Below are 26,016 nucleotides of genomic sequence, written 5' to 3' on the forward strand. Positions count from 1 at the left end.
TAACAGATGTATCATTTGAAGGTTGACAACGAGGTTTTTAGTAATTGATTCAGTCAATATCTGCTATTTACTAATATTTAGTTAGCTCTATTTTCAACAGGCACGGATAATCGTTAATGAGATTTGTTTTCCCCATTTTATGCATATTTACCTAAGATTAGACAATAAAAAAAAGAATATCCTGAATCAACCCTATTTTTTGTACTTCAAATGAAGTAAACAAGGCACTGAGATAAACAAACAATATAAATAAAACGAACAATTTATTACGAAAATTAGAGAACACTGGTAAAAAAAAACCTTAAATTGTCATTAGCCTAGGAGCAATATTCATAGACATCAATTCTTGAAAAAGCAGTTTCGCAGCATAAGGAAGTTTCACTTGAGATACCTAGAAGAAAAAAGACATGTTTTATTATCTGGAACAAGAACCTCGTTTGATTTGACTCTCAACACGATTGGCGTTCCATTTGGAAGATATTCATGTATGGCATGGGGCAATAGAACATATCAATTAAGTGAATAGAAGATGAAAATAAATTATTTATTACTTGGAGCATTGAAGTTGTCCACCCAAAATGTGTTCAACTTGCTATCCCTATTTTGGCGATAAAATGAGGAGAGTTTGAATCTTACTCCTTTGGTAAAGCCTCGTATAAGATCTAACAAAATTGAGACTCAACAGCCTTGGCCCTAGGCATTTACGCATAGATCTGACCTGGAATAGGGGCAAATGATAAAAACTACAGTCGACTTCGATAACACGATATCCTAGATATCTCGAATTACTTTCAATGCCGCTTGGAAAACCTATTCAAGTTGAAAAAAAAAAAACAAGCATAATTCGAAATAATTTTGCAGTAATATTTTACCTCTGTAAGTCGACAATATTTTACCTATATTTTTATACTTTTTATTGTTATATTTTACCTATGTAAGTCGACAATATTTTACCTATATTTTTATATTTTATATTTTTTTATTGTTATATTTTACCTATGTAAGTCGACAATATTTTACCTATATTTTTATATTGTATATATTTTTATACTGTTATATTTTACCTATGTAAGTCGAAGTGACCTGAAAGTTATCTACCTGAAATTCAGTACATAAATCGTCATTTAATTTTCCCTTTAATACCATAAGTCAAAGTTTATCTCTGTATCTTGTATTCTCAACAGACTTCTGTTAGTCAAAACCACGTTATGCAGGTTACAACGTGTAAACTTTAATATGAATTAATTTTGTTTAACATATTTTTGCATCAGATTCGGTTAATGTTCAGGTGTTTGTTTCCTAGTGAATTAAACTATTTATTGAAATTTGAAAGTCAAGTCTTGATATGGCAAGTCAAGTCAGATAATACACTAATAAAGTTATTCTTTAATAAATTCTTTATTCTAATAAAGTTATTGCAGTGGCTGTAGGGAGTAACTGTAGCGATTCTGTACCTCTGTAATTCGAACTTTCATATGGCTTACCTCTATATAAGTCGTTACCCTTATAAGTCGAATTTTATGTCGAATGTCCTCAAATGATGCATAAGTCGAACTTTACGTAACTTGAAGAAAAATCGTGGTCCAGTGAATTTTAAGTACGCGAGAGTCAAATGTAGTAAAAACCGAACTGAAGTCACCAGTATTGGGGCAGAGAGAGACCCCCTGCTATCCTTGCGGATTTGCCAGTCAAGCCCCCCCCCCTCAAAAAAGACAAGCAGATAGATAAACAGCTCCAACCTCTAGAAGTTTAAGCTTAATAATCTCCTCTTAAAATCTTTTCGTATCATTTTTTGGGGGGAGGGGGAGTTAATTTCATTGAGGAGTGTGCAAGCATAAAAAATACTGTTTGTAACTAGGTAATAGCCTAGTCGAATATTGGATAATCTCTGCTCGTTTTAAGTTTAGCATAGCTGTTTACTTTTATTTGACAAACACAAATTTGGGTTATCTATAAAAAAAATAACAATAATAAAAAAAAGGTAAGTAAATTTACGTTAAGAATCACTTATCTATAATTAGTATTTTTTTTTAATAGACTTAATAACTTAATAGACTTTTTAATTATTATTATTAATAAACTGTTCAATATATGTTCAATATCTGTTGTATTCTTTGAAACTTACGGAGGCCCTGGATACCAACCTTCCCCTGACTGGGATCCTTCAATAATATATTTTCAAAATTTACGAGCAAAAAAAAAAAAAAAAAACTATCACCACGCCCAGTAAATGGCGGATTTTTCTTCTTATGTACATTCAAGATCGTTTCCGCATCAATTAAACGACATCGAAAGGATCAGGAAACAAATGTCATTTCAAAAAACGTCCCGTTTTGCATCTCTGTTTCATCTTTGATGTCATTATAAAGTTATTAAATACAAAATAATCAGCGCTTTGTAGATGTCTCTTCCTTAAAAGTGAATTTTCATCTGACTTTACTATCTTTAAAAAAGTTGAAATCAATCAGGCGACTTAATCTGTATTAGTTCCGAATTTGATAGACTTCGAAGCCAAGTTAAATGACTGAAATAAATCGAACGGCAGAAGTGGAAAAATTATACCACTGCATGACATACCAAAAATTATGGGCAATTTCTAAGAACGGTAACTGGGACTCGTGTCAAAAAGAAGTCAGACCTTCTATTATTCGGCATTTCTTGTCATTTTTTTTTCAGAATTCTTATTGTTATTATTGTTGTTTTCTTCGTCCAAAACTAGGATCAGACATTTATTACTACAAAAATTTTGCCCACTACGTTAATAAAACGACTCTTGCATAGTTATTACGCTAAAAAATATTAAGAAAAACATCAAGTGCTAGATGGGGTTAGTGATCTTTCGACACTGACACAGATCTCTAGTTCTACAAGTTACCCATATTATTATATTATATTATTACATAATATATATTATTATATTATATTATTATAATATATTATTATAATTATTATTATCATACCAAAAATTATGGGTAATTTCTAAGAACGGTAACTGGGACTCGTGTCAAAAAGAAGTCAGACTATCTATTATTCGGCATTTCTTGTCATTTTTTTTTTCAGAATTCGTATTGTTATTATTGTTGTTTTCTTCGTCCAAAACTAGGATCAGACATTTATTACTACAAAAATTTTGCCCACTACGTTAATAAGACTCTTGCACAGTTATTACGCTAAAAAATATTAAGAAAAACATCAAGTGCTAGATGGAGTTAGTGATCTTTCGACACTGACACAGATCTCTAGTTCTACAAGTTACCCATATTATTATATTATATTATTATATAATATATATTATTATATTATATTATTATAATATATTATTATAATTATTTTTATCATACCATATTATATTATTATCATACCAAAAATTATGGGTAATTTCTAAGAACGGTAACTGGGACTCGTGTCAAAAAGAAGTCAGACTATCTATTATTCGGCATTTCTTGTCATTTTTTTTTCAGAATTCGTATTGTTATTATTACTACATTTATTACTACAAAAATTTTGCCAACTACGTTAATAAAACGTCTTTTGCACAGTTATTACGCTAAAAAATATTAAGAAAAACATCAAGTGCTAGATGGAGTTAGTGATCTTTCGACACTAACACAGATCTCTAGTTCTACAAGTTACCCATATTATTATATTATATTATTACATAATATATATTATTATATTATATTATTATAATATATAATATATTATTATAATTATTATTATCATACCATATTATATTATTATCATACCAAAAATTATGGGTAATTTCTAAGAACGGTAACTGGGACTCGTGTCAAAAAGAAGTCAGACTATCTATTATTCGGCATTTCTTGTCATTTTTTTTTTTCAGAATTCGTATTGTTATTATTACTACATTTATTACTACAAAAAATTTTGCCAACTACGTTAATAAAACGTCTTTTGCACAGTTATTACGCTAAAAAATATTAAGAAAAACATCAAGTGCTAGATGGAGTTAGTGATCTTTCGACACTGACACAGATCTCTAGTTCTACAAATTACCCATATTCGTTATGAGAAACTACCAAATTTCGTTATGAGAAACTACCAAATTTTATGATATTCGTTATGAGAAACTACCAAAGAGAAAACTAAAATACCTGTGTCTTGTTTTTACATCCTTTGCATTCAAAGCTACTGTTCTTCAAGTTCGCAATGGCAATTAAACCACAAAAATCACAGATGTGAACTCGGTATGGGTCAGACACTTCAAACAGACGTTCACGAAGAAATTGTGCAGCACCGTGAGATATCTGACAGTCACGTTCCATTTCACCAAATCGCAAGCCACCATCCCTGAAAATAATAAATTGCAACATTTATAACAGGCTACCTTGCATTATACCCTTTAAAATTACTGGTATTTTTTTGTCTTTTTTCATTGATTTATAGCAATTAACGTAATTAATTAATTGGAGAACATTTAAATGACAATAAAGTGATACAACAGAATGGATATCTTTGAACATTATAGTCACAGTGTGTATATCTTGTAAAGCTATTTTTTTCATTTTTTTTTATCCCAAGTTACGTTCTAAAATAAATACGAAGTTTTTTTGAACCTGATGATTCCACAAAACCAACCCTCAACTTCAATTCGGAATTCATTGTAAAGAGTTTAGTCCAAAGAATGCAAGTTTTGGCTGTGAATGCCGTGTGGGTGTCGGTTTCGTCTTCATCAAATACGGCAATTGATTGAATTATTGACGAGAAACCCATATCTGAGTGTAATGCTCGTGCCAGGTTTAGAGGCCAGTTTGCAAATATCACTGTCGAGTCAGTCAATGCCATAACAAGGAAACACCAGAGGAAGTCGAAGTGAGTTTCTAGGCTTCGATGTAGATCGCCACAAAAAGAATACTTCGGAAAGATGTTCTTATCATAGGCAGCGACTTCAATGCCAGAATTTCTTTGTAATTGGAAGGTTCTAGATCTCAATAGGAACCCGTGGGTATAGCAACGGATGCCCTAGTGGTGCAGCATTGCTCGCTGCCCAGAATAGCCTCGCAGTAGCTAACCCATTAACAGCACAAATCCATCCAAATTGTAACATGTAATTCAAGGAAGTGACAAGCGAAAGTCCAGATACACTACCTAATGATATCGAGACGGTGCATATCCATAGTATCGGACTCTTGAGTTTTCGGAGGTGCGGACGCGGGCTTTAAGTCTAGCTCAAACCATTGCCTCTTTAAAACATCCGTAGAGCCCCGTTTCAAAGTTACAATCAATAGAAACCTCCTCTCCGTAAAGCGACGTCTCAAACATAGCTTCTAAGGACGTTGCCACACCATTTCAAAGTTACGGGCCTATAGAACCATCCTCTCCCCAAAATGACGTCTCAAATCTAGCTTCTAAGGACGTTACCAGGCCATTTGAAGGTTACTGACCAATAAAACTCTCGCCAAAGTGACGTCTCAAACCTAGCTTTTAAAGACGTTGCCACGTCATTTAACTTGCCCCTAACATACCATTTAGCTGCAAACACACATGGCAGCGCTGCAGAGGAACAGCCCTCAGGGCTGTTTTCTCCATTTGATACAATGATGGTGTCGTTACTACTATAGGGCTGCTAGACCTGGCCCTTAAGAGCCCCAGAAACTATAGACCTAGATGTCTGTCTTATCACAGCTGCATTCGGTATATCCTGAAGGTCAGGCGATCTGCGCGAGTCAGCAACGATACCATACGCAGTAAAACTGGGAAACAGCCTCTTGTCGTGGACTCCCCCCCAAATACTACTTACAAGTCAAGTTCAGAGTCATGAGACATCAGGTAGTATTTAATAAATAGGAAGCAATATAGCCTGAGCTAAAATTATAAGATTTGTCTCATCTACAATTTAAACAACCTAAATCTACAATAAGAATTTGTTGAATAATCTATTCTTCGGCCTTTTATTAATAAACAAATCAACAGAATCAACAGACAACACAAGAAGAAACATCTTCTTCTGTTGTCTATTTAACAGGCATCAAAATAAACGAAAAGAAGCAACAAGGTGATTAAACTTAGTTTTGTGAACAAAATAAAGATCTACTCTGCCAGGGCTACGGTCAGGTTAGCTACGACCGTGCTTATCTGACATCAAATCATCCAAGAGCCCTGAATCCAGCAATCAGGCCCGTACTGAGGTACTTATTTTCAAATAGGGGGAGGGAAGATTGGATGGAATGAAAGCCACTTGGCAAATAATATAGCAAATATAAGAAACAGTAGAAACTTTCAGGGATTCAGGAGGAGACATAAGGTTGATGTGAGAACAAGTTTTGAATCACCACAAGCGTAATGAGAATTAAAACAGGCAAAAACAATACACACAATAGAATGACTCTTTCACTTTGACATACGAAGCCAACTTACTAACACATCGATTCTTAGACACTTCCGACAGGTACTCCTGCTCGTGCTAATGGAGAAAGGTATCAGAATGGTTAGTGTTAAAATTCTCGAGCTTACTGCAGTAACTCTACCCCGAAAAAGAAATAATTGTCCTGTTTAAAAAGGGGCGTTGTACTATGTAGGTTAATTGAATAATAGTCAGCTGCCCCTTGCCCATTGTTCTTACTGGTTAGGTTACATTACAAGTGTTAACGTACAATGTGAACAAAGACATATTTTAAGAGTGAAATTTTAAGCATAAAAGAGGAACAATGGAAATCAATAATTTGGTAGATGGCTCTGACTAGGTCTAAAATAAATTCTCTTTCCACTGATCCTCAAACTCAGCTCTTTCTAGATAACAAGACATCGGTTAATGGTGACAGTTACACTAAAAGCTCTGACTGGGGCCAGCATCATTTCGGATGTAGCTCGGATTTCGCGCAACTGAACATATCAATTACGAATGGAATTTCAATAAGAGTTTAGAAAAAGTGTGGTTGGACAAGGGAGATACAAACACACAAAAAAATGAATACCCACCTTGCACGACCTTCCATAGGTTGACGAACCAGAATTTGCACAGGTCCACGGGCACGTGAATGAATTTTGTCGTCTACCATATGTTTAAGACGTTGGTAATAGGTAGGTCCTAAGAAAACCTGAAAGAGACATGCCTTTAATTAAATATATCTCAAAAGAGAATAAAATTATCATAAAATACTAAAAGTGATGTTACAAAATTACAGCTAATCACACACAGTTTTGCACATGAATATGTGCCAGATGATGCCAAAATCAAGCCACATAATTCAACTTTATTCTGAATCACACATCGTTTTGCACAAAAATATGTGCCAATGAATATGGCCACGTGAATATGTGCCAGAATATGAGGCCAAAATCAAGCCACATAATTCAGCTTTATTCTGAATCACACATAGTTTTGCACATGAATATGTGCCAAAATATGGCCACATGAATATGTGCCAGAATATGAGGCCAAAATCAAGCCACATAATTCAGCTTTATTCTGAACCACACATAGTTTTGCACATGAATATGTGCCAAAATATGGCCACATGAATATGTGCCAGAATATAATGCCAAAATCAAGCCACATAATTCAACTTTATTCTGAATCACACATCGTTTTGCACAAAAATATGTGCCAATGAATATGGCCACGTGAATATGTGCCAGAATATGAGGCCAAAATCAAGCCACATAATTCAGCTTTATTCTGAATCACACATAGTTTTGCCATGAATATGTGCCAAAATATGGCCACGTGAATATGTGCCAGAATATGATGCCAAAATCAAGCCACATAATTCAGCTTTATTCTGAATCACACATAGTTTTGCACATGAATATGTGCCAAAATATGGCCACATGAATATGTGCCAGAATATAATGCCAAAATCAAGCCACATAATTCAACTTTATTCTGAATCACACATCGTTTTGCACAAAAATATGTGCCAATGAATATGGCCACGTGAATATGTGCCAGAATATGAGGCCAAAATCAAGCCACATAATTCAGCTTTATTCTGAATCACACATAGTTTTGCACATGAATATGTGCCAAAATATGGCCACATGAATATGTGCCAGAATATGATGCCAAAATCAAGCCACATAATTCAGCTTTATTCTGAACTTTACCCGAAGACTCATTTCGTTCTACTGCGAAACTAAACAGATTTTTCAAACCCTCAGATGACTAGGATTACCAGCCAACAGAAATACATCATTTAAAATACACCCCTCCCCCCCCCCAAAAAAATACGTTAGTTATGAAAAAGATTTCTTTTACCGAGCATTAAGTAGCGTCTATGATCTGGAAAAATACAACACAAACTTCAAATTTAAATCCCCAATAACAAGGACCCTGCAATTATGTCCTTTTGTTTTAGGTGATAATTTAAGTTAGACTTCAGTTGTCTTCATTTCATTCAAACCTCACCACCTTATTTTTCTATCATATAATGGAAATGATCTAAAAATATGATGAAGAAAGATTAAGAAATCAAAATCAGAAAATACGAGGGAGTCTCAAGGACTGAGTGACAATATAGTGAAATACGAGGAATCAAGCATTACCAGTGATGAACATACAAAACATTCTTAGCTTACATTGGACTCAATATTATATTTTAACCTCCCCCTTCTCCAAAATATTTGTCGGACTCGTAAAATCACAAAAAATGAATATAAACAAATTTTGTATGTGTTTTTTAAAGTTTCTTTTGTTCCCCCCCAACCCGTGAAAAAAAAAATCCTGGATACGGATGGTATTTCCTGTTTTTATTGTTAAAAAAAATTATAGTAATAATAAAAAAAAAATCAAAGTTTAATTCAGTCTTACGTCTCCTACTGCCCTATTATATGAATTTCAACATTTTCCTCCCTCTTTTGAGGCCATCTTCTACGGTATATGACACAACAAGGAACATTATCCTTGAAACAAATAGTTATATTAATAAGGCATTGCTTGATTCGAATTCTCTTCATTGTGTGTGATATTCAAAAATAAAACAAATTTAATGTAAGACAAGGTTTCAGCCTATGCGCACCTAAATCATAGACTAGGATTTATAAAATTGCTTTAAAAATGAAAAAGACAATGACACCAAATAGTGAAAATACTAGGGGGAGGGGAGCACAAAATCTATGGGAGGGATAATTTCATTTTGCATTTTTTTTAATGAGGATACCAAAAAAAAACGTATTTTTTGATAAAAATACGGAAAATATCTTGAAATAATATTTTTTCAATTATGATTGTTGAAACAATACTGTCAACAAATTACTTTACAGCGATTAACTTTTTTCATTATTTCTGGCCCCATCTCCTCCAAATTTCGACAATGGATGCAATTTTCCTTCACCCCTCATCCCCCTCCTTCAAACCCCGCTCATTTGAGGAAGTATACTTAAACAGGAAAGACTCTCAATGAACTTACTGATAATGTTAATGAAGCATTAAAAAGGACTGCATACATTCGTCTCTCTAAACCGGCTTGCAATAGATACAACCAAAACAAATTTTATGACATTCACTAGAATAGGACCAGCGCCTACAATTTCTCCACGAGCTATTATATATAATGGAACTGCTCTAGCATGAGTCTACCATGAGGGCCATGGAGCCTTTCGAGGGGGAATAAGTGCACTGTAATTCAATTTTGAATTGCATTTTGTATTGTCTTGTATATAATAATAATAAACTTTATTTTATAAACTTTTTTATTTATATTAATTATGGATGTATGATATGGGCGCGTGATTTTTAAATTATAAGAGAGTACAGGTACAGCAAAATAAAGCTGTTCGTATTATTGGAAATTATGACCGAGGGACTGATAGTACGTTAAGTATATTTAAAAGGTTGAATTTAATGAATGTAGGTCAAATTAGAGATATGCAGATAGGCATTTTCGTTTTTCTGTGCTTGAATAATTTGGAACCTGAAGTTTTTAGAAGTTATTTTAAACAGAATTTATTTTACCATCAATATTTTACTCGACATGGAAATGATCTGATTAGTGAGATGAGGAATACAACGCGATCGGGACATGTGACAAGACACATAGGCCCAACAATTTGGAATGCATTCCCAGAGTATATAAGGGAGTCAGAGAGTCTCTCACAGCTTAAGAGCCGGTTAAAAATGCATATATATATATATATATATATATATATATATATATATATATATATATATATATATATATATATATATATATATATATTATATGTAGTCGCTATTACAGGTCAAAACGGCCTTTTTGTGACTAATTGATATGTATGTGATATAAAGGTTTTAAATAAAAATCTACCTACCTTCCTAAAAAAAGTGTGAAATAATGGCGCAAATGGCAAATGGGACGACATCATCTAGTAAAGACTTTGAATGTTAAATAAAAGATTTCAGTCATATGCTTACCTACACTAATTTGGTGGTTTGGGACATTATCTTTCCTTTAGCAACCAAGAAATACTACTTCATCCAATATTTTTATAAGATTATATTTTTATACGCCCTTGACTACACTTAGCGGTTACATAGTTAGCCAACTCCCAACAATTATAATATCAGTAAAAATTTAATTAAATGTCGTCTAATTAACCATATTCATTTAAAATTTGTTATCACATACTTGCCGACTTGACCCAGACAGATATTTTAGCCCAAGCCGCCAAAATTACCAAATAATAGGGCGATTAAAGTATGCGGTGAATCTATTACCCCCTCTTTCTTTCTCTATAATATATCCCCCCCCCTCTCTTACTCATTATAGCCTATATATATGTAATATCAAATGGAATATTAAGACCTAAAAACTTTCTTTTTGGGCATTAAAAACCACCTCTCAGTACAATAATTACAATGATTCGGTATACTACATTCTTGCACTTGAATCAAATATTACCTGAGACACGAGTTTTCTCCCCGTAAATCCATTGTACATCACTTCGTTCCCTCTTAACTGGTAACCGTAATCTTGAAGAAGATTTGAGATTTTCTGCACATTAACAGCATCGTTGAACGGAGTGGCATCACCGATCTCTCCTTTATTTGCTGAGACCTAGAACAGCAAAAACATAAATGAATTAACTAATTTCTTCAGTAACCTTATAGGCCAGTTGTTCCCCTAAAAAAATAAATTTTCCCCAAAACGAAAAGTACGGCCAGAGTAAGATAAAAAAAAAAGACTGATGGTATTTTGACCTCTTAAATCACAAACAACATACTAAGGATATTACAGGCAATTCTCTGAATCAAAACTCTTTTCTTGAATTCTGTCACAGACTGGAGTGGTTATAATAACCATACGATCAAGCCTTGGGGGGAGGGGGGGGGGAGTAATTCAGATACAGAACAACAGACAAACCGTGGCACGACCCCAAAGGGGGGGGGGGCAATTTTGTTCTCAATTGCTAAAGGATCTCAACGATAAATCAAAGGCTGGTAATATAATCAATATAAAACACCAAAAACTAAAACCACTAATTTTGCAGAAGCTTTGAACCGGTTGCCTTAAGGCTGGAGACCCCTCTCCTTCAGAAAAACTGCTAAAACCCTTTCCAAGAAGTAGGTTTAAACTGTTCCCATATATTCTTCTGTTGTTGCTTGTGGTCAGATATTAAACAACAAGTTCGATAGATTTGTTCGCAAGTCCGACTAATAAAATATATTTCTAGTTTTAAATTTAAAATTGCTTAAACATATTTTTTTTTAACATAAAAAAAGCCAGTCCAAAAGCTAATTTCAAGCTCACTAGCGTCGAAACGGCCAGTTTTTCACAAGTTGGTTGCCTCGTCTTTATGACAATGCCAGTATTAGAATACTACATACGTATTATAATTATAACACTAGTATTCACGAATACTAGCATTATAAAGAACACTTGTATTGTAATAAAAAACGCTAGAAACAATGAAGTTTCAGATCAAGACGGTTCGAACATAACAACTGAGTAAAATTAATGTATTTCTAATATATGGGGCACTTGGACAAATCTTATAGGAGATTCTTCCTGTACGGGTGAAATGATCAATTTTTGCTTAATTGCAGTTTTGGAGAATACCACACTGATAAAAATTTTACGCCAAAAAAGCAGCGGAATCCATGACTTATCTCTAAAGCGTAAATTCCCTATCGGTTACTCGGTTTCCTTTCGGTACTCGTCAAAATCTATTTAAAAACTTTTTTAGTTCCATATGACCACTCAAGTGTTTCACATTTCTCTCAAAATCCACTTCCTTTAGACTCCGCTCCTCTCCGTGCGTCCAAGAAGTTACTGACTGGTTCTGGACTCCACCCGTTATTTGCCGAAAAAATCCCAACCACTCCCCTCTCAGACACCCTCCACCGTACTTCCCTCTCCCAGTATCATCTTGCCTTACCATCCCCCCATATAAAGAACACACCCAATTTGACTTATTTCTGGATCACCAGAAAAGCTTTCCCCCATCGCTTGCACTTTACCCCCCCCCCCCCCAGCCACCATACCCAATGTGACTCTGGTTTGAGAGTTCACATACGCGAAAATTATCCTGTAATAAATAGTCCGTCCAAAAATTATCCGCTCCATCCCATCGCTTTGTTAAATTACCCATGATTATCCAGATAAAACATATAGTTTCCCTCTTTAATAGAAGAAAATATCACAAACAGCAACATTTTACCCACGACTATCTCAATTTACCCCCCAGCTTTTAAAAGTGAACTTCTTCCCCTCCCACTTCAAACCCGGTTTAAGAGTCTCTCGATCCAGGGTTTACCCCCACCATTAACCCATGCCATTTAACAAAACACTATAGGTTCTACGACTATATTAGTTATATGACTATCTACCTTAGTTCTGCCCTAGGAATGACGCATGGAGGGATGATAGATTGACTTATTTATTAACAAATTAACTGGCATCATTTTATACAATCAAACTTGATTTTAATTCTAGTTTGAAGTTTAATTCGACTTTTTCAAATTCGAGCCTTACGACAAACATTCCTACAACAATCCGAATGATAATATTTCAATTTTAGGGATGTTCTTCCCACTCCCAGAATTAATTTTAATACTTACACCCTGCCAAAGTTACCTCAGAATAAAGCTTTTTTGAAGAAATCAGTTGCTAAAGAGTTTGAGAAAAAAAAAAATGTTATCATTTCCCAGTTTTCTTCCTTACGGACACCGAAAGTTTGAATTTAAAAAGTTAATTGAGTTAGAAGCAACAGAAAAATTGAACCATAATGATAGAATTGCAGTTACTGAAGTCCAGGCACAAAATCCAGATCTCCTTGAGAAAATGACTGGTTTTCAGGAGTTTGTAAAGCTACACCCGGTTGACCACCCACTGGGGAAAAAAGAGGAGGAGTAGGATTTTCGCAAAGGATTGTCCATCTCCTACCCTTATCCATATGCCAGGACTAGGTGATTGCGATGAAATCATTTGGACATCTACTAAGCCCAAATACTCAACGCAGCCTTATACCAATTTAATACTTCGCTCATTTTATTATTCACCCGGACAGAATGCTTGTTCTCGTCGTAATTTTCATGACAGGCTACAAGCAAGTCTTGACTTTGTGATGACAAAGTATCCAAATGCCGGCATCTTTATAGAAGGAGACGCAAACGAGCTAAGTCTTAATTATCTGTGCAAAAATCAGAAGCTTAAGCAAATCGTTAATTTCCCTACTACAAAAGTGGAAACAGTTTGGATGTTATTTGCATCAACATTAAAACCTTTTACAATAATCCAACTACCCTTCCCCCTCGATGGTAGCTATCATTTCATGCTACATTTGAAACCACTAGTTTTTAAACAAACTTCTCTGTTTTTGAATTTTCGTACCGGCCAATAACAAGTCAAAGTCTTTTTGATTTTGGATCTTGGATTACGTCTGAGTTGGGATGACGATTTGTCGTGTGTAAATCTTAATTCAAAGGTTAGTTTGTTTCAAACAAAATTAACGATAAATTACCAAAATTGTTCAATCCCGCTTTCTAGGGCTATAATGAAAGAAAGGTTGAGATGGCTAGGCCACGTTCTACGGATGAAGGATGACAGATTACCGAAGATTGTCTTTTTTGGCCAACCGTCTGGGGCTACACGGAAAGCAGGTCGTCCTTGTCTGGGTTGGGAAGATGTCATAAATAACGATTTAAAGGAAATGGGAACTTCCTGGGAGGGTGTAAAGGGGAAACTTTAAATAGATTAGGTTGGAGGAGTGTGCGTAGCTGTGTTGGCCTCAGGCGGCTTGGTGCTGCAGTGAGTTATTACCAGTAGTAGTAGTAGTAGTACCAAAATTGTTTCCCAGATGTTACCAAGAAGGCATGTTCCTCAGATAAACTTTACATTAATGAAAAATTAAAAGGTAATCTATTTCAAACTAGAACTTTTTCACCTCGGAAATAAAGAGGAAGCCTTACCCCTCCGTAAACAAATAAAGAAAGAAATACGTCATGCTGCTTCTCGCTATGGTAAGAATAAATTAAATTACTTAAATCAGAGGAAACCTCGGCTATGATTTAAGAAAGTGAAAGAAATTTGGGGTCGCTCGTGTAAGAACCTTGATTTTCTTCTGGATGAACCGCCTGAACAGACAGCTAATGAGCTTAATAAACACTAAATATCATTCTGCAAACGTTTTCCCTCTCTCGGACAACCAGCTAATCCCTGAAACTCAAAAGGATAAAATCCCGGAAATTTCAGCGAAGCAAAATAGTAGGAAAAATAAACTAAAAAAAAAAATAGTGTTTGTCCCATTGATATCCCAATTGATCTAATAAAAGCATTCCCTGATAAACTATCAACAACCCTTGTTAGTGTTTTTAATGACAGCAGTTATGATCAGAACCTCAGGAAAATGTTGGTCCTTATATTTGCAAAATTTACGTCATACTCCACCCTTGCATAGCTGATTAACGCTGCGTTGACAAAGGCGATGCAAAGGCAATCTAACTGCCTATATTCAATTAGCTCACGCATCCAAAGCGTGAAATCACAGAGATTTGTTTGTGCCTTTGAGTGATTAAACAAAAAAAGCATATTTTTCAACTGAAAGTAAGGATCAACATTTAAAAGTAAACGAACAGAAATTATTACGATATGGGGAGAATATCCCCTCCACAATACCTCGCTCTTCACGCTAACGTTATTCAGAATGTTCAAAAAGCTTTCTAATTCTAGTTTAACGAACCTTGTGTTTCATTTTTTGTTCGTAAAGGATTGGGATACAAAATCATACTTTAGCGAAAAGAACAAAGTATTTAAGAGGGGGCATCCCCCACATCCTACCACTGAAAATTCCTCCAGAGAAAATTCGCCTCCCTGAAAAATGTCTGTTTAATTCACAATAACAAATTTTTTGCATAAGCAATAAACAATTAGGCTTTTCTTTTTTGAATTGAATAAAAAAAGTTTTTTTTTTTTTTACCGAAAGTAAGGAACAACACTAAAACTTAAAACAAACATAAATTATTCTGTATATTAAGAGGGTTGTTTTCTCTTCAACGTCTTACTCTTTACTTTATATTTTGACTCTTTGTCACAACTCTACTTTTTAAAACAATGAAAACTTAGCGTAAAGAGCGAGGCGTTGAGGAGAGGACATCCCTTTTTTACATACAGAATAATTTCTGTTCGTTTTTATTGAATTTCTTAACGTTTTTCAACTAATACAGGTTCGAATTTGGCTCACCTTACATGAAAAATTAAAACAAAACCTGCTTATTAATTTTGGGAGGTCTATTCTATATATGAAGAGTTGTACCGTCTTATTAACTTGTTCTTACGTTAAAGCTGTTAGCACTTTTAAAAAAGCTTCTTTTTCTAATTAAATGGCCCTCGTGTTTAAGTAAACGCTCTTATAAGATTATTCCATCCATCTTCCGCCTTATCAATTTTTAAAATCTCCAGTTTAGTATTAAACTGTTCCTGAAAAGTATTCAGCTGTTCCTGAAAACTCTCTCTCAATCTTCTAGGGCACCATTCCAATACGATCCCCCCTGGAAAAAATACGAACAAAACAACAACAAATAAACACGCATCCGTGACCTATCATTTGGCAAAAATAGCTAAATTCAGCGTCTTTACAGAGAGGAGCTTGAAACTTCAACAGTAGGGTTCTCTGGTACACCGAATCTGATCGTGTGGTTTTCATTAAGATTCCTTGAATCTTAAGGGGTATTTCTCCACCCCTTATTTCAGAAATCGGGTAAATTTTGTTAGGCCCGTAACTTTTGATGGGTAACACTAAACTTTATGAACCTTATATATCATAAATTAGCATAATAATTTTAATTCTTTTGATGTGTCTGTTGATATTGAAAATCAGTTTTTTACAGTTCTGGTTACTATCTTAATCTTTCAGTTGAAAAAACTTATTTTCCTAAATTTTAATTTCTGCTTCTTAATCAGATCATGCCGTATAATCCGGCTCCCTCAAGGGGGTTTCAGGCACCATCCCCTGTCCCCACTCTGCACCCATCAACATTCTTTCATAACTAATGATTGAAAAAAAAAAAACAACTTATTATTCTTATTAATCAGCCAACCTGCTTCAGGAGTTACTCTTAAAGAATTGGGACAAAAAACTCAAAACTTACAATTAATTAAAAGTATACGTAAATAATACCGGGAAATCTGGCTCTTCTCCGTGAAAAGTTCCTTCCTCCACGAGAAAATTCCACCGTGGAAAGCTGTTTTCACGTAAAAATACCCCCCCCCCTCCAGGGGAATTCCTCCAAGACAATTCAATTCTAGCTGAAAATTCCACCCAGAAACTTTCTTGCGGGCGATCTCAGGTGAAAAATGTTTCTTGCGCACTTTCATTTTAAGAAGACTAATTTCTGATTGTTTTTTAACATCATACCGGTAATCCCCTCCGTGAAGAGTTTCCCAACAAAAAGCCAGCAAAAGGGTATCTTTCAACAAAGTTTTTTTTGGGGGTGGGGTGTACAAAGAAACTTTTAAAACGCATCGAAAATGTAAAATTGACATCTACTCCCTTATGATTTCTGGGTATATTTCAGGTCTACACTGTTAACCTGAACTTAAGAATAACACTAAACCCCAAAATAAGCAGAATTTATTCCATACAGGAAGGGGATTGCCCTTCCTTATTCTCACCTCCACTTCAAGGTCGAAGAAACTTCGGAATGTGCTCATTCGATCAGAAATTAATATTTCTAGTCCTTTTTTTGAAGTCTAGGGGGATTGGAGATTAACCAGCTGTGTGGGGGTGATACTTTCCACAGGTAGGGGGTATTTTCCGTTTTTTTTCTGGAGAAGGGTATTTTCCGTAGGGGCTTATTTGCCAGGGTTTTTTTTTTTTGGGGGGGGGGGGGGGGGTAAACGCCGGCCACCGAAAAAGGACAAGAAAAGATAAAATAAAAGGCCGCTGACATTTTAGATGCGTCAAACGAGGCATGCTCAATGCCGATAAAAACCAGAGTAGAACAGAAACGTCTAAGAATAAGAAAAAAGGAAATGCAATTGACCAAGTGAAGAAGAGAAGGTGAAAATCAAAATTGCTCGTCAGTAAAACTAAAAGTAATTAAAATTTAACCTGCATTAGACTGGACTCTTATTACCTGAATGAGATTGGAGTAGCTTAAATACGTTTGGTTTGTTTTTTTTTTGTGCGAGAGGGGGAGGGGGGTCAATTGTTTTTGGTTTTCCTTTAAAAAAATCTTGTTTCTAGTTTTTTTTTTATCTCTTCTTGCACTGTTCTTGTTGTTCCATTCTTCCGGTTTCGCATTGCTTTCGTTTTTATTCTTTTTTTTTTGTACTAATATGAATGAATAAATAAATCTTAGAACGAGTATAGCTAAAATTGAATATGTAAATCAAGTTTAAAACAAACAAAAATATTTTACTATTGTAGAATAAATGAAAACCATAACGAACAGAAACTAAATAAACAATCATAGCCAAAAAACACATATTATATACTAAATATGCGAATCAAGATTGAAACGAACAAAAATCAATTCATAGAAGAGTATGAGTACTGCCCCCTTCCCTAACTGTTAAAGTCTAAAGCCTACTGCTTCATTGGCGCTTTACTGAAAATGGCGCCTTATTACAAACATTTTCTTACGTACTTATTACAACGTTGAAAATAAAAATTAAATTACAGTAAAATCCGAGTTTTGACCTGATTGGGTTTTCAGCAGTTGACATCATTATAAATCAAATATTAACTTTCACCTTATTTCTTCCCAAGACCGTTCACGACAAATTAAGTTTCACTACAAACAAGAATTTAGCTACTGCCTTCTTTTCTAACTTTAAAAACCTAAAGCCTACTGCGCCATTGGCGCTTAACTGAAAGCGAATTATGTTACAAATATTCTCTTCTCCAGTTATTACAGCATTGAATGAAAATACATATTACAACTATTCAAATTTTACTTTTTCAATTTTATTTATTCAATTGGAATTAAACCTTTAGCCTCCTTATAGTATATTCAACGATAAATGCATATTAAATGCGTTCAATACCTTCTGGCAATAAAAATTAATCTCCTTCTTTTATAAAAATATTACAATAAACTACGGGTACATAAATTTATGCCCCCTACGCCACTGCGCGTGTGGGCGGTTCTAGCAGATAACAAGCTGAACGTAATCGATGAAATCAGGTTGCAATCCGGGTTTTTAACCTGTTGAAAAAATGTGTTTTTACTATAACTGATATAAGTGATTCCAGCTGTTACCCGTCATACTCGAAGCTGGGCTATATTACTCCAATCCAAAAGACGGGAGGCAGGAACGGTTTTACTCCATAATATTCAGAATAGTACCTAACCTATTTAGTACCATAACCATAATATAGTACCTAGTACCATAATAGTACCTAACATATTTTGCATGTAAACCAGCTATACTTCCTACCGAAAAATGCCAATTTTTTCGGTATATTCTAGGATTTAGCAGCCAAACTGACGTTTTACATACTTGGTTGTTCTACATTTGTCTTTTCATAGGCATATATTTTGGGGGTGATACCTAACATGGGGATACCATAGGGAATTTATGGTAGGCATGCCACTTGCCTGGGTAGGGAATTTAAAGTGCCGAAACCCTATAGGCAAGGGTGTATTCTCCTAATGAGCCATTGTGTTGGATTGTCGCCTCTGAATTATTTGTCTTTTTTATTGTTTTTAATATTTGGTAAATGACGACTTATACTTACTGACGACACGACTGCCTGTCCATGGATTATTCTTTATGGTTGATTGTGTATGGCTATGCTGTTTGACCTATGTGATTATATGGATGACTAGGGCTAAGGCCTCATTCAAGTACTGATCTATATTAATTACTAATGTAGGAAAACAGCCTTCCTTTTCTCCTTCTGTCTCTTTTTTTATGTGTTTGTGCTGTTGCATTGGTGATTTCTTTTTTCATTATATGTTTGATAATCAAAAAAGACATGTTCAAAATGCTACAGGATTTTTGGTCCACTGTTCAGCTTGATTGGTGCATTAACTAGTTGTGAGTTCCTTAAACAGTGATTTTTCCTTTGTTTACTAGCATGCATTATCTGTACCATTCAAGGGCATAACACAAGGGCATAACACATGGTTATATATCAACTCTTTCAAAAACAGATTTTACCAAAATGAAAATATTAATAGATTAAAATGGCCTTGAATTCTATATTATAACACTTCAATCCTTAGAAAAATGAACTCACATTTAACAAGGAAACATAATTAAGTATTAATCATACCTTTCCTTGAATACACTCGATCAAGTGACCAATGGTCATTCGAGACGGGATAGCATGGGGATTAATGATAATGTCGGGCGCAGTTCCCTCTGCTGAAAATGGCATGTCCTGAAACAAAAAAGATAACAAATGAAAAAAAAATCGTTAGTGTAAAGAGTGAAAGAAAGAAAAGTAGAGAGGATGAGAGATTTATATAAGAATAGAGCTAAGAGCGAATAGAGAGTGAAAATTGAAAGACAGAATAATAGAGAGGCTGAGATTTACCTAAGAATAGAGCTACCTGAGAACACTGTCTTAATCTAATTATATTTTCTTTAACTTAAAACTGAAAGTAAGAAATATTTACCTTTAACCAGAAAGGTAAGAAAAATTTACCTTCAACTTGAAAGTAAAGAAAAAGCTGCAGCAATAGGTATAGGAATAGAAAAATAATAAATAAGTTTCACCTCCTGAATATTACTGAAAAGTTGACTGGTTTACACAAAAGGATTTTGGAAACAGCGTATCGGCGTTTGTCGCGTCGCCATGGTTTAATTCGTTTGTTTCATTAATTTTATGTATGTAATGTTATTGTTCTTTAATTGTTTTTTTGTGTAATGTTATTGCTGATTTTCGTTTGTGTTTACTCCACTATTTATCTTTTTTTTGTAAGTGGGTTATAAATAAATATATGGGAATATGACCCCGGTATAATAATAATAATAATTATAATAATAATAATAATAATTAAAAAAAAAAAAAAAAAAAAAAAAAAAAAAAAAAAAAAAAAAAAAAAAAAAAAAAAAAGTAAGAGCGTAAGAAAGTTGGAAAGTTGGTAGAGCACTCAATCTCAACTTTATTAAATGGGTCCAAGTTAATATCATTTCGAAATATGTACACCGTCAATATTAGCTCCAATAAGCTGTATATTCAAATGGAATACAATTTTTGAGGCTACTAATTCTAAAATTTTTTTACTTGTTGTAGAAAATATAACCACAAAAAGAGCTTTTTAGAAAATCAGACGCAACTCAAGATCAGACCCCGCACATTTCCGCCATTTGTGCGATTTTTAAACACACGTTTCGGTGTAGTTCCCCAGATCAGAATATTTCAAAGGGAGAAGGACAATTTGAAGAAAACAGAAAATCTGTGAGTTCTATTAAATAAAAGAAGGTATAAGAAAGTAAAAAATTTTTTAGGCTTAAGGGTTTCTAGATGCCTTCAGCTTAAACTTTGAGCTTACCCTCATGAGACAACCAATCCTTCTTTGTTCACTTTATTTGCAAACAATGTGAAAAATGCATTCTGATTTTTCTCACTTATTCAAAGCTGGCAAATTCCTGAAGGTGAATTCAATTACGCTTGACTATTCCGGCCACACGCTATTGAGTACTTTCCAAAATTCATTTTTTATTATTATTAAAAAATGGGTCATAAAAAAACCAAACAAACACAAAGTAGAAACAATAGTAAAAATCTTTTCAAGACAGTGGAAATCAATTCAGAAGATATTTTGGCCCTATGTCCAAGGACCGTCTTCAGCACAAAACGAGAATATATACATATATATATATATATATATATATATATATATATATATATATATATATATATATATATATATATATAAACTTATATTAAAATGTGAGAATTAAGACTAATAATGTTTTTTAAAAACTCTTTAAAAACAGCCTTAGCATCCTTACTTCAACGAAGTTCAACCAGGACTGATAAATAGAATGAAGTGAGTTTCATTCAAACAAAACCGAACAGAATGATTAAATGCAAGTTTTCAAGGCTAAACTTGCATTTTTGGCAGCCTGTCTCAAAGGTCTTTTTGTAAATGATTCAATACTATTTTTATATAAAAAAAAAACCAACAGCTAAATCTCCATCGAGTACTGACAAAACAAAAATAAAGATTACCAAACTACGCAAATTAGGGTGTTTGGGACGACCAAAAAAAAACTTCCTTGAAAAAAAACTTACTCCTCCCCCTGCCCCACCTAAACAGTTAATCAATAATTCTAAAAATAATATGAATTAAACCTGCAATATTTATTAAAATTAAACTTGCTATAGTTCTCTTGATTTTATTGGGTTCCCCTGCTTTAAAAATTAGGCTAAAAAAAATAGTAAATAAAAATAATTGTAGCTAATTAAGGGAGAAAAATACTTTCTTGTTATATCTCACGATTTTCGCGAACCAACCTCATATTTTGAGATCTTGCGTAAAACTTAGTTAAGGATACTTTATACACAATATTTTAAATTGTACCATGGTGGAGTCCACAAAATTTCTATAATTCAGTAAAAAGAAATTGCAAAAAGAAAAAATCTCAGTTTTGTTTAGCTCTAAGAAATACTTATTTAAATTTGGTCCACAAGTTAATGATCTTGTTTTACAAAGATGTATAGAATTAAATAATATAAAAAAAAAACAAATAAAAAGACGCTGACCATTTGATCAAGTTATAACTGTCCCTAATAAAATGCATAGTTTTCGAACAGATGGCAAATTCTGTCTGCAATTGTTAAAATCACACCGCATAGTACAAACCAAAAGGATGCTTGAAACTTCGTTAAAAAGATACTGAGAAAAAACAAACATCATTACTAATTAAATGTGAGAAATGCTTGTACTTAGTTAGTACATGTATCATTCATTTTGTTTTACAACAAAATATAGAAACTAAGCATGAACTACAAAAACCCATGAAATACAAAACGTCGCAACCTAAGGCCAAGTTTTTAACTCTATCAATAAAAGAACTTAGCCTATTAAGAAGACGAGTAATATCCAGTTGCACTCTCATAAGATTATACATTCTATACCCATTTTCCAGTCATATCGAACAATGTATACAAACAAATTCTTGAAATATAATTCAAGTTCTTGAAATATAATTCAATTCTTGAGGTTTAGGCAAAAACCCATCTTTTGAAATCATCTACAAAATATTAGTGTGAACAACTAATATATACATATATAATATAATAATAATAATATATAATATATACATATAGTGTTAACAACTCAGTACAGAACTGTGCTTTTATCTGTTGACCTTTAAATATCACATTTATGAAAAAAATCACATTTTATATATCACAATTTATGAAAGAAATCTAGATTGATAAAGCTTAACAATATTTAAAATGTAAAATTCGAGCCATCATACCCGTCCGACTTCATTACATAAAAGCAGGACAAAGGAAAAAAGAACGCTAACAAAGGAAAGAGCCAAAAAACTCAATATTATGAAAAAAATTATGAAAAAATATGAAAAAACTCATATTTTGTTTTTGACAAAACAAAAATGTAAGAATGATTTTTTTTTCATTCTTGAAAAAATCATTGAAAGGTATATGCTCATATTTATAAAATACTGAATCTGCAACATCTTGGGAATGATTCTGATGATGAAAATTAACTTTAAGAGCGTTATATTGTTACAAGAACCTACAATTTGAAGTTCAATGGCAGGGTGAAGGAGGGAGTAAAAAATTACAAATAAAATAATCAAAAAACCTGGCTCCATGGAAAAACTCAATCGTTTTGGTGAAATATTTATGAAAAAAATCATTTATGATTATTATAATCATAAATATCACATTTATGAAAAAATATCATGTTTCATATATCACAATTTATGAAAAAAATCCACATTGATAAAGCTTAACAATTTTTAAAATGTAAAATCCGAGCCATCATACCCGTCCGACTTCATTACATAAAAGCAAGACAAAAGAAAAAAGAACACCAACAAAACAAAGAGCCAAAAAACTCACCTCTTGACGATACTGTATCCCACATGTACCCTTTTGGCCGTGGCGAGACGCAAATTTGTCGCCAATCTGTGGAATACGGACAGATCTAACTCTGATTTTGCAAAACTTGAAACCTTCCGTGTTTAAGGTCAGCATGACTTGGTCCGTAATCCCTGTTTCAGAATTACGTAAAAATGTTGAACAATCCCGCTTGCTGTACCTTTTCGCTGCACTCGAGAGCTAAAATATGCAAATCAAGTCAGTTACTCGATATGAAGCAAAAATGAAGCAAATATAATTTTCGACAGTTAAAACTCAAGGGTGTATCAAAAACCTGAATAGGGGCTAATGGAAGGACTAATTTCTCTATATATTCGTCTCTTATAGCATTTTCTTTGTTATTGTATTCTTATTTTGTTATAACATTGTTTATAACGATATATAACGTCAAAATCTCCATTCTTAGTAATAGTAGTGGTAGAGAAATTTAATTGAAAATAATCACTTTTATATAATAGCACAACAAAACCGAAGCTTGCGAGGATGTGCTAAAATAAATAAATAAAAAGAGTATGGATCATGAGACCATTTACCGAACCCAACATGAAAAATATACAACAAAACATTACATTAAAGATAAGTATTGAAACTTCGGCAATTAGGTTCTCTGATATGCTGATTTAGATTGTGTAAATTCCATCAAGATCATTCGCCCTTTTGAGGATGTTTTGCCACTTTTTCTAAATGCGTAAAAAAGAAAAGTTTACATATTTAAACACCATAAAAGGTCAGTTCTTTGTATGTATACATGTTATCGTGAATATTCGAAATTTTTTTTTCCTCCTTGGATTTAGTCAGCATTGCCAGTATACTTCGTCAGTTTTATGCAAGGTTTGATGGTGACAGGTTAGATTAGGCTGATATTCTGAGATCTTATAACCTAATCTAACATAACCCAACTCTTAACTTTTACCATCAAAGCTTGTATAAGACTGAAGAAGTCTTATGTACCAGCAACAGGATTTCCGTCCTTATCACCCACTATCTTCTGGACGAAAGACCTGCTACTTTTCAATGTAAAACAGGACCCAGCAACTCAAACATCGATTCGAGGCCTTATGTGTCAGCAACAGGATTTTTATCCTTTTCTGAAGGAAAAATCTGACGGATTTTCACCCTTTTTATCTCCATTATATGCTGGACGTAGAGACAAAAGTTTTGTTTTTGCCTCAGTAGATCAGAAAAACAAGATCTGTTTTTGTTTCCTAATGCTAGCCCATGTCACGGAAAGTATAACAGATAGGAAACTTATGACTGCACCACTTGCCTTATATCGAAGTTATCCCTAGCACAAAATAGATTTTTAAGTAGGTATGAGGTATATAGGTATGAGGTTGTGGCAGACGGCGTCCGATTTCTGAACAGTTATCCAATGCGGCACATTATTGATTCTAACATTTCAGCTGAAAAGTATTTTTAGCTAATCATATCTATGAGTCATAAGATTCCGAGACGCAGTACACGAAAAAAGCTAAGAAATTTTAGTTACATTGCTTATACCTCCCACCACTTCGAAGGGTAGGGAGGGAGATAACGAGTTGATTATCTGGCGACTTTTCCTGGTTCAGAATCGGTTCAAAATCGTCATAAATTTTGTTCATGTAACTAAAAAATAAACAAACAGAAGTTTTTCCTTTCCTTTTTGAAAGTATTTCATTATTACGTTTAAATATTTTTTATTATTAGCGCATTTGAAGCATAAATATTAAAATATTTCGTTTTAAATGTATTTGATTTTATACAAACATAAGAAAGATGAAGACTTTTCCACACGGTGAAACATGGTTTAAAACTGAGTTCTCATGGTTAATATTTCCAAAAAAAAAAAAAAAAAAAAAAAAAAAAAAAAAAAAAAAAAAAAAAAAAAAAAAAAAAAAAAAAAAAAAACCTGCATAAGTGTTGCATCAAACTGTTTTAACTTTTTTAAAGCACTATTAAAATTAAATAAGTTATTACTGTATTTCGGGGCAAAACATCAATATAGCAAATTGAAGCCATTCCTTGTTTTCAATACAATTTAGTTGAAATTTCGAGTTAGTGAAAATAAAGGTTTAAGACGAACTATCTTTTGGATATAGCATTAGAAGATCTTTATAAATAGTCTCTATACAAATTTAAGTTATGAAGCATTTAACGACATAGTTCTCACTTAGAAAATTGTATACATTCTGTCCACATAAAGTCAAAACAATTTTGGGTTTTTCAATATTACTAGAATCTTTAAAATTAAAATTAGCGTCTGATAAAATAAGATCTTTGGGTATAACATTCAGGGATAATTGGAAATTGTATTTATATAAGTTTTATGCAAGTAAATGCAATACACAGGAAATTTTCTCTCTCATCATTTTTTCGGGAAAAATATTCAACAAATAAGCACCAAAACCGTTGGAACAAGTCCAGTTTCCAAAATACAGAGGTAGTCCAGTGACATGGAACATATCGAAAACTGCTTAAAAATTAAAGAATTGCGAGGGATTTCATCCTACCACCTCCTCCTTTGGTCAAGAGAAGGGATCCATGGGCTTGATAACATCGCTG

At 33.5% G+C, this 26,016-nt stretch overlaps 1 protein-coding gene across 1 annotated transcript in view; it reads right to left on the reverse strand.

Moving 5' to 3' along the window:
* Window positions 1-246: 246 nt before the first annotated feature.
* Window positions 247-26,016, reverse strand: part of LOC136039136 (DNA-directed RNA polymerase II subunit RPB2) — a 77,813-nt gene continuing 52,043 nt past the window's right edge. Inside the window, exons 16-21 of the mRNA XM_065722624.1 lie at window positions 23,437-23,655; window positions 19,663-19,770; window positions 10,842-10,997; window positions 6,943-7,061; window positions 4,119-4,314; window positions 247-391 (exon numbers count right to left, since the gene is read on the reverse strand). Coding sequence (XP_065578696.1) covers window positions 302-391; window positions 4,119-4,314; window positions 6,943-7,061; window positions 10,842-10,997; window positions 19,663-19,770; window positions 23,437-23,655 — 888 coding nt within the window. The 3' untranslated portion in view covers window positions 247-301. The remainder of the gene's footprint in view (window positions 392-4,118; window positions 4,315-6,942; window positions 7,062-10,841; window positions 10,998-19,662; window positions 19,771-23,436; window positions 23,656-26,016) is intronic.

The sequence above is a fragment of the Artemia franciscana genome, chromosome 19, assembly GCF_032884065.1.
Source record: "Artemia franciscana chromosome 19, ASM3288406v1, whole genome shotgun sequence".
NCBI classification, from domain to species: Eukaryota; Metazoa; Arthropoda; class Branchiopoda; order Anostraca; family Artemiidae; genus Artemia; species Artemia franciscana.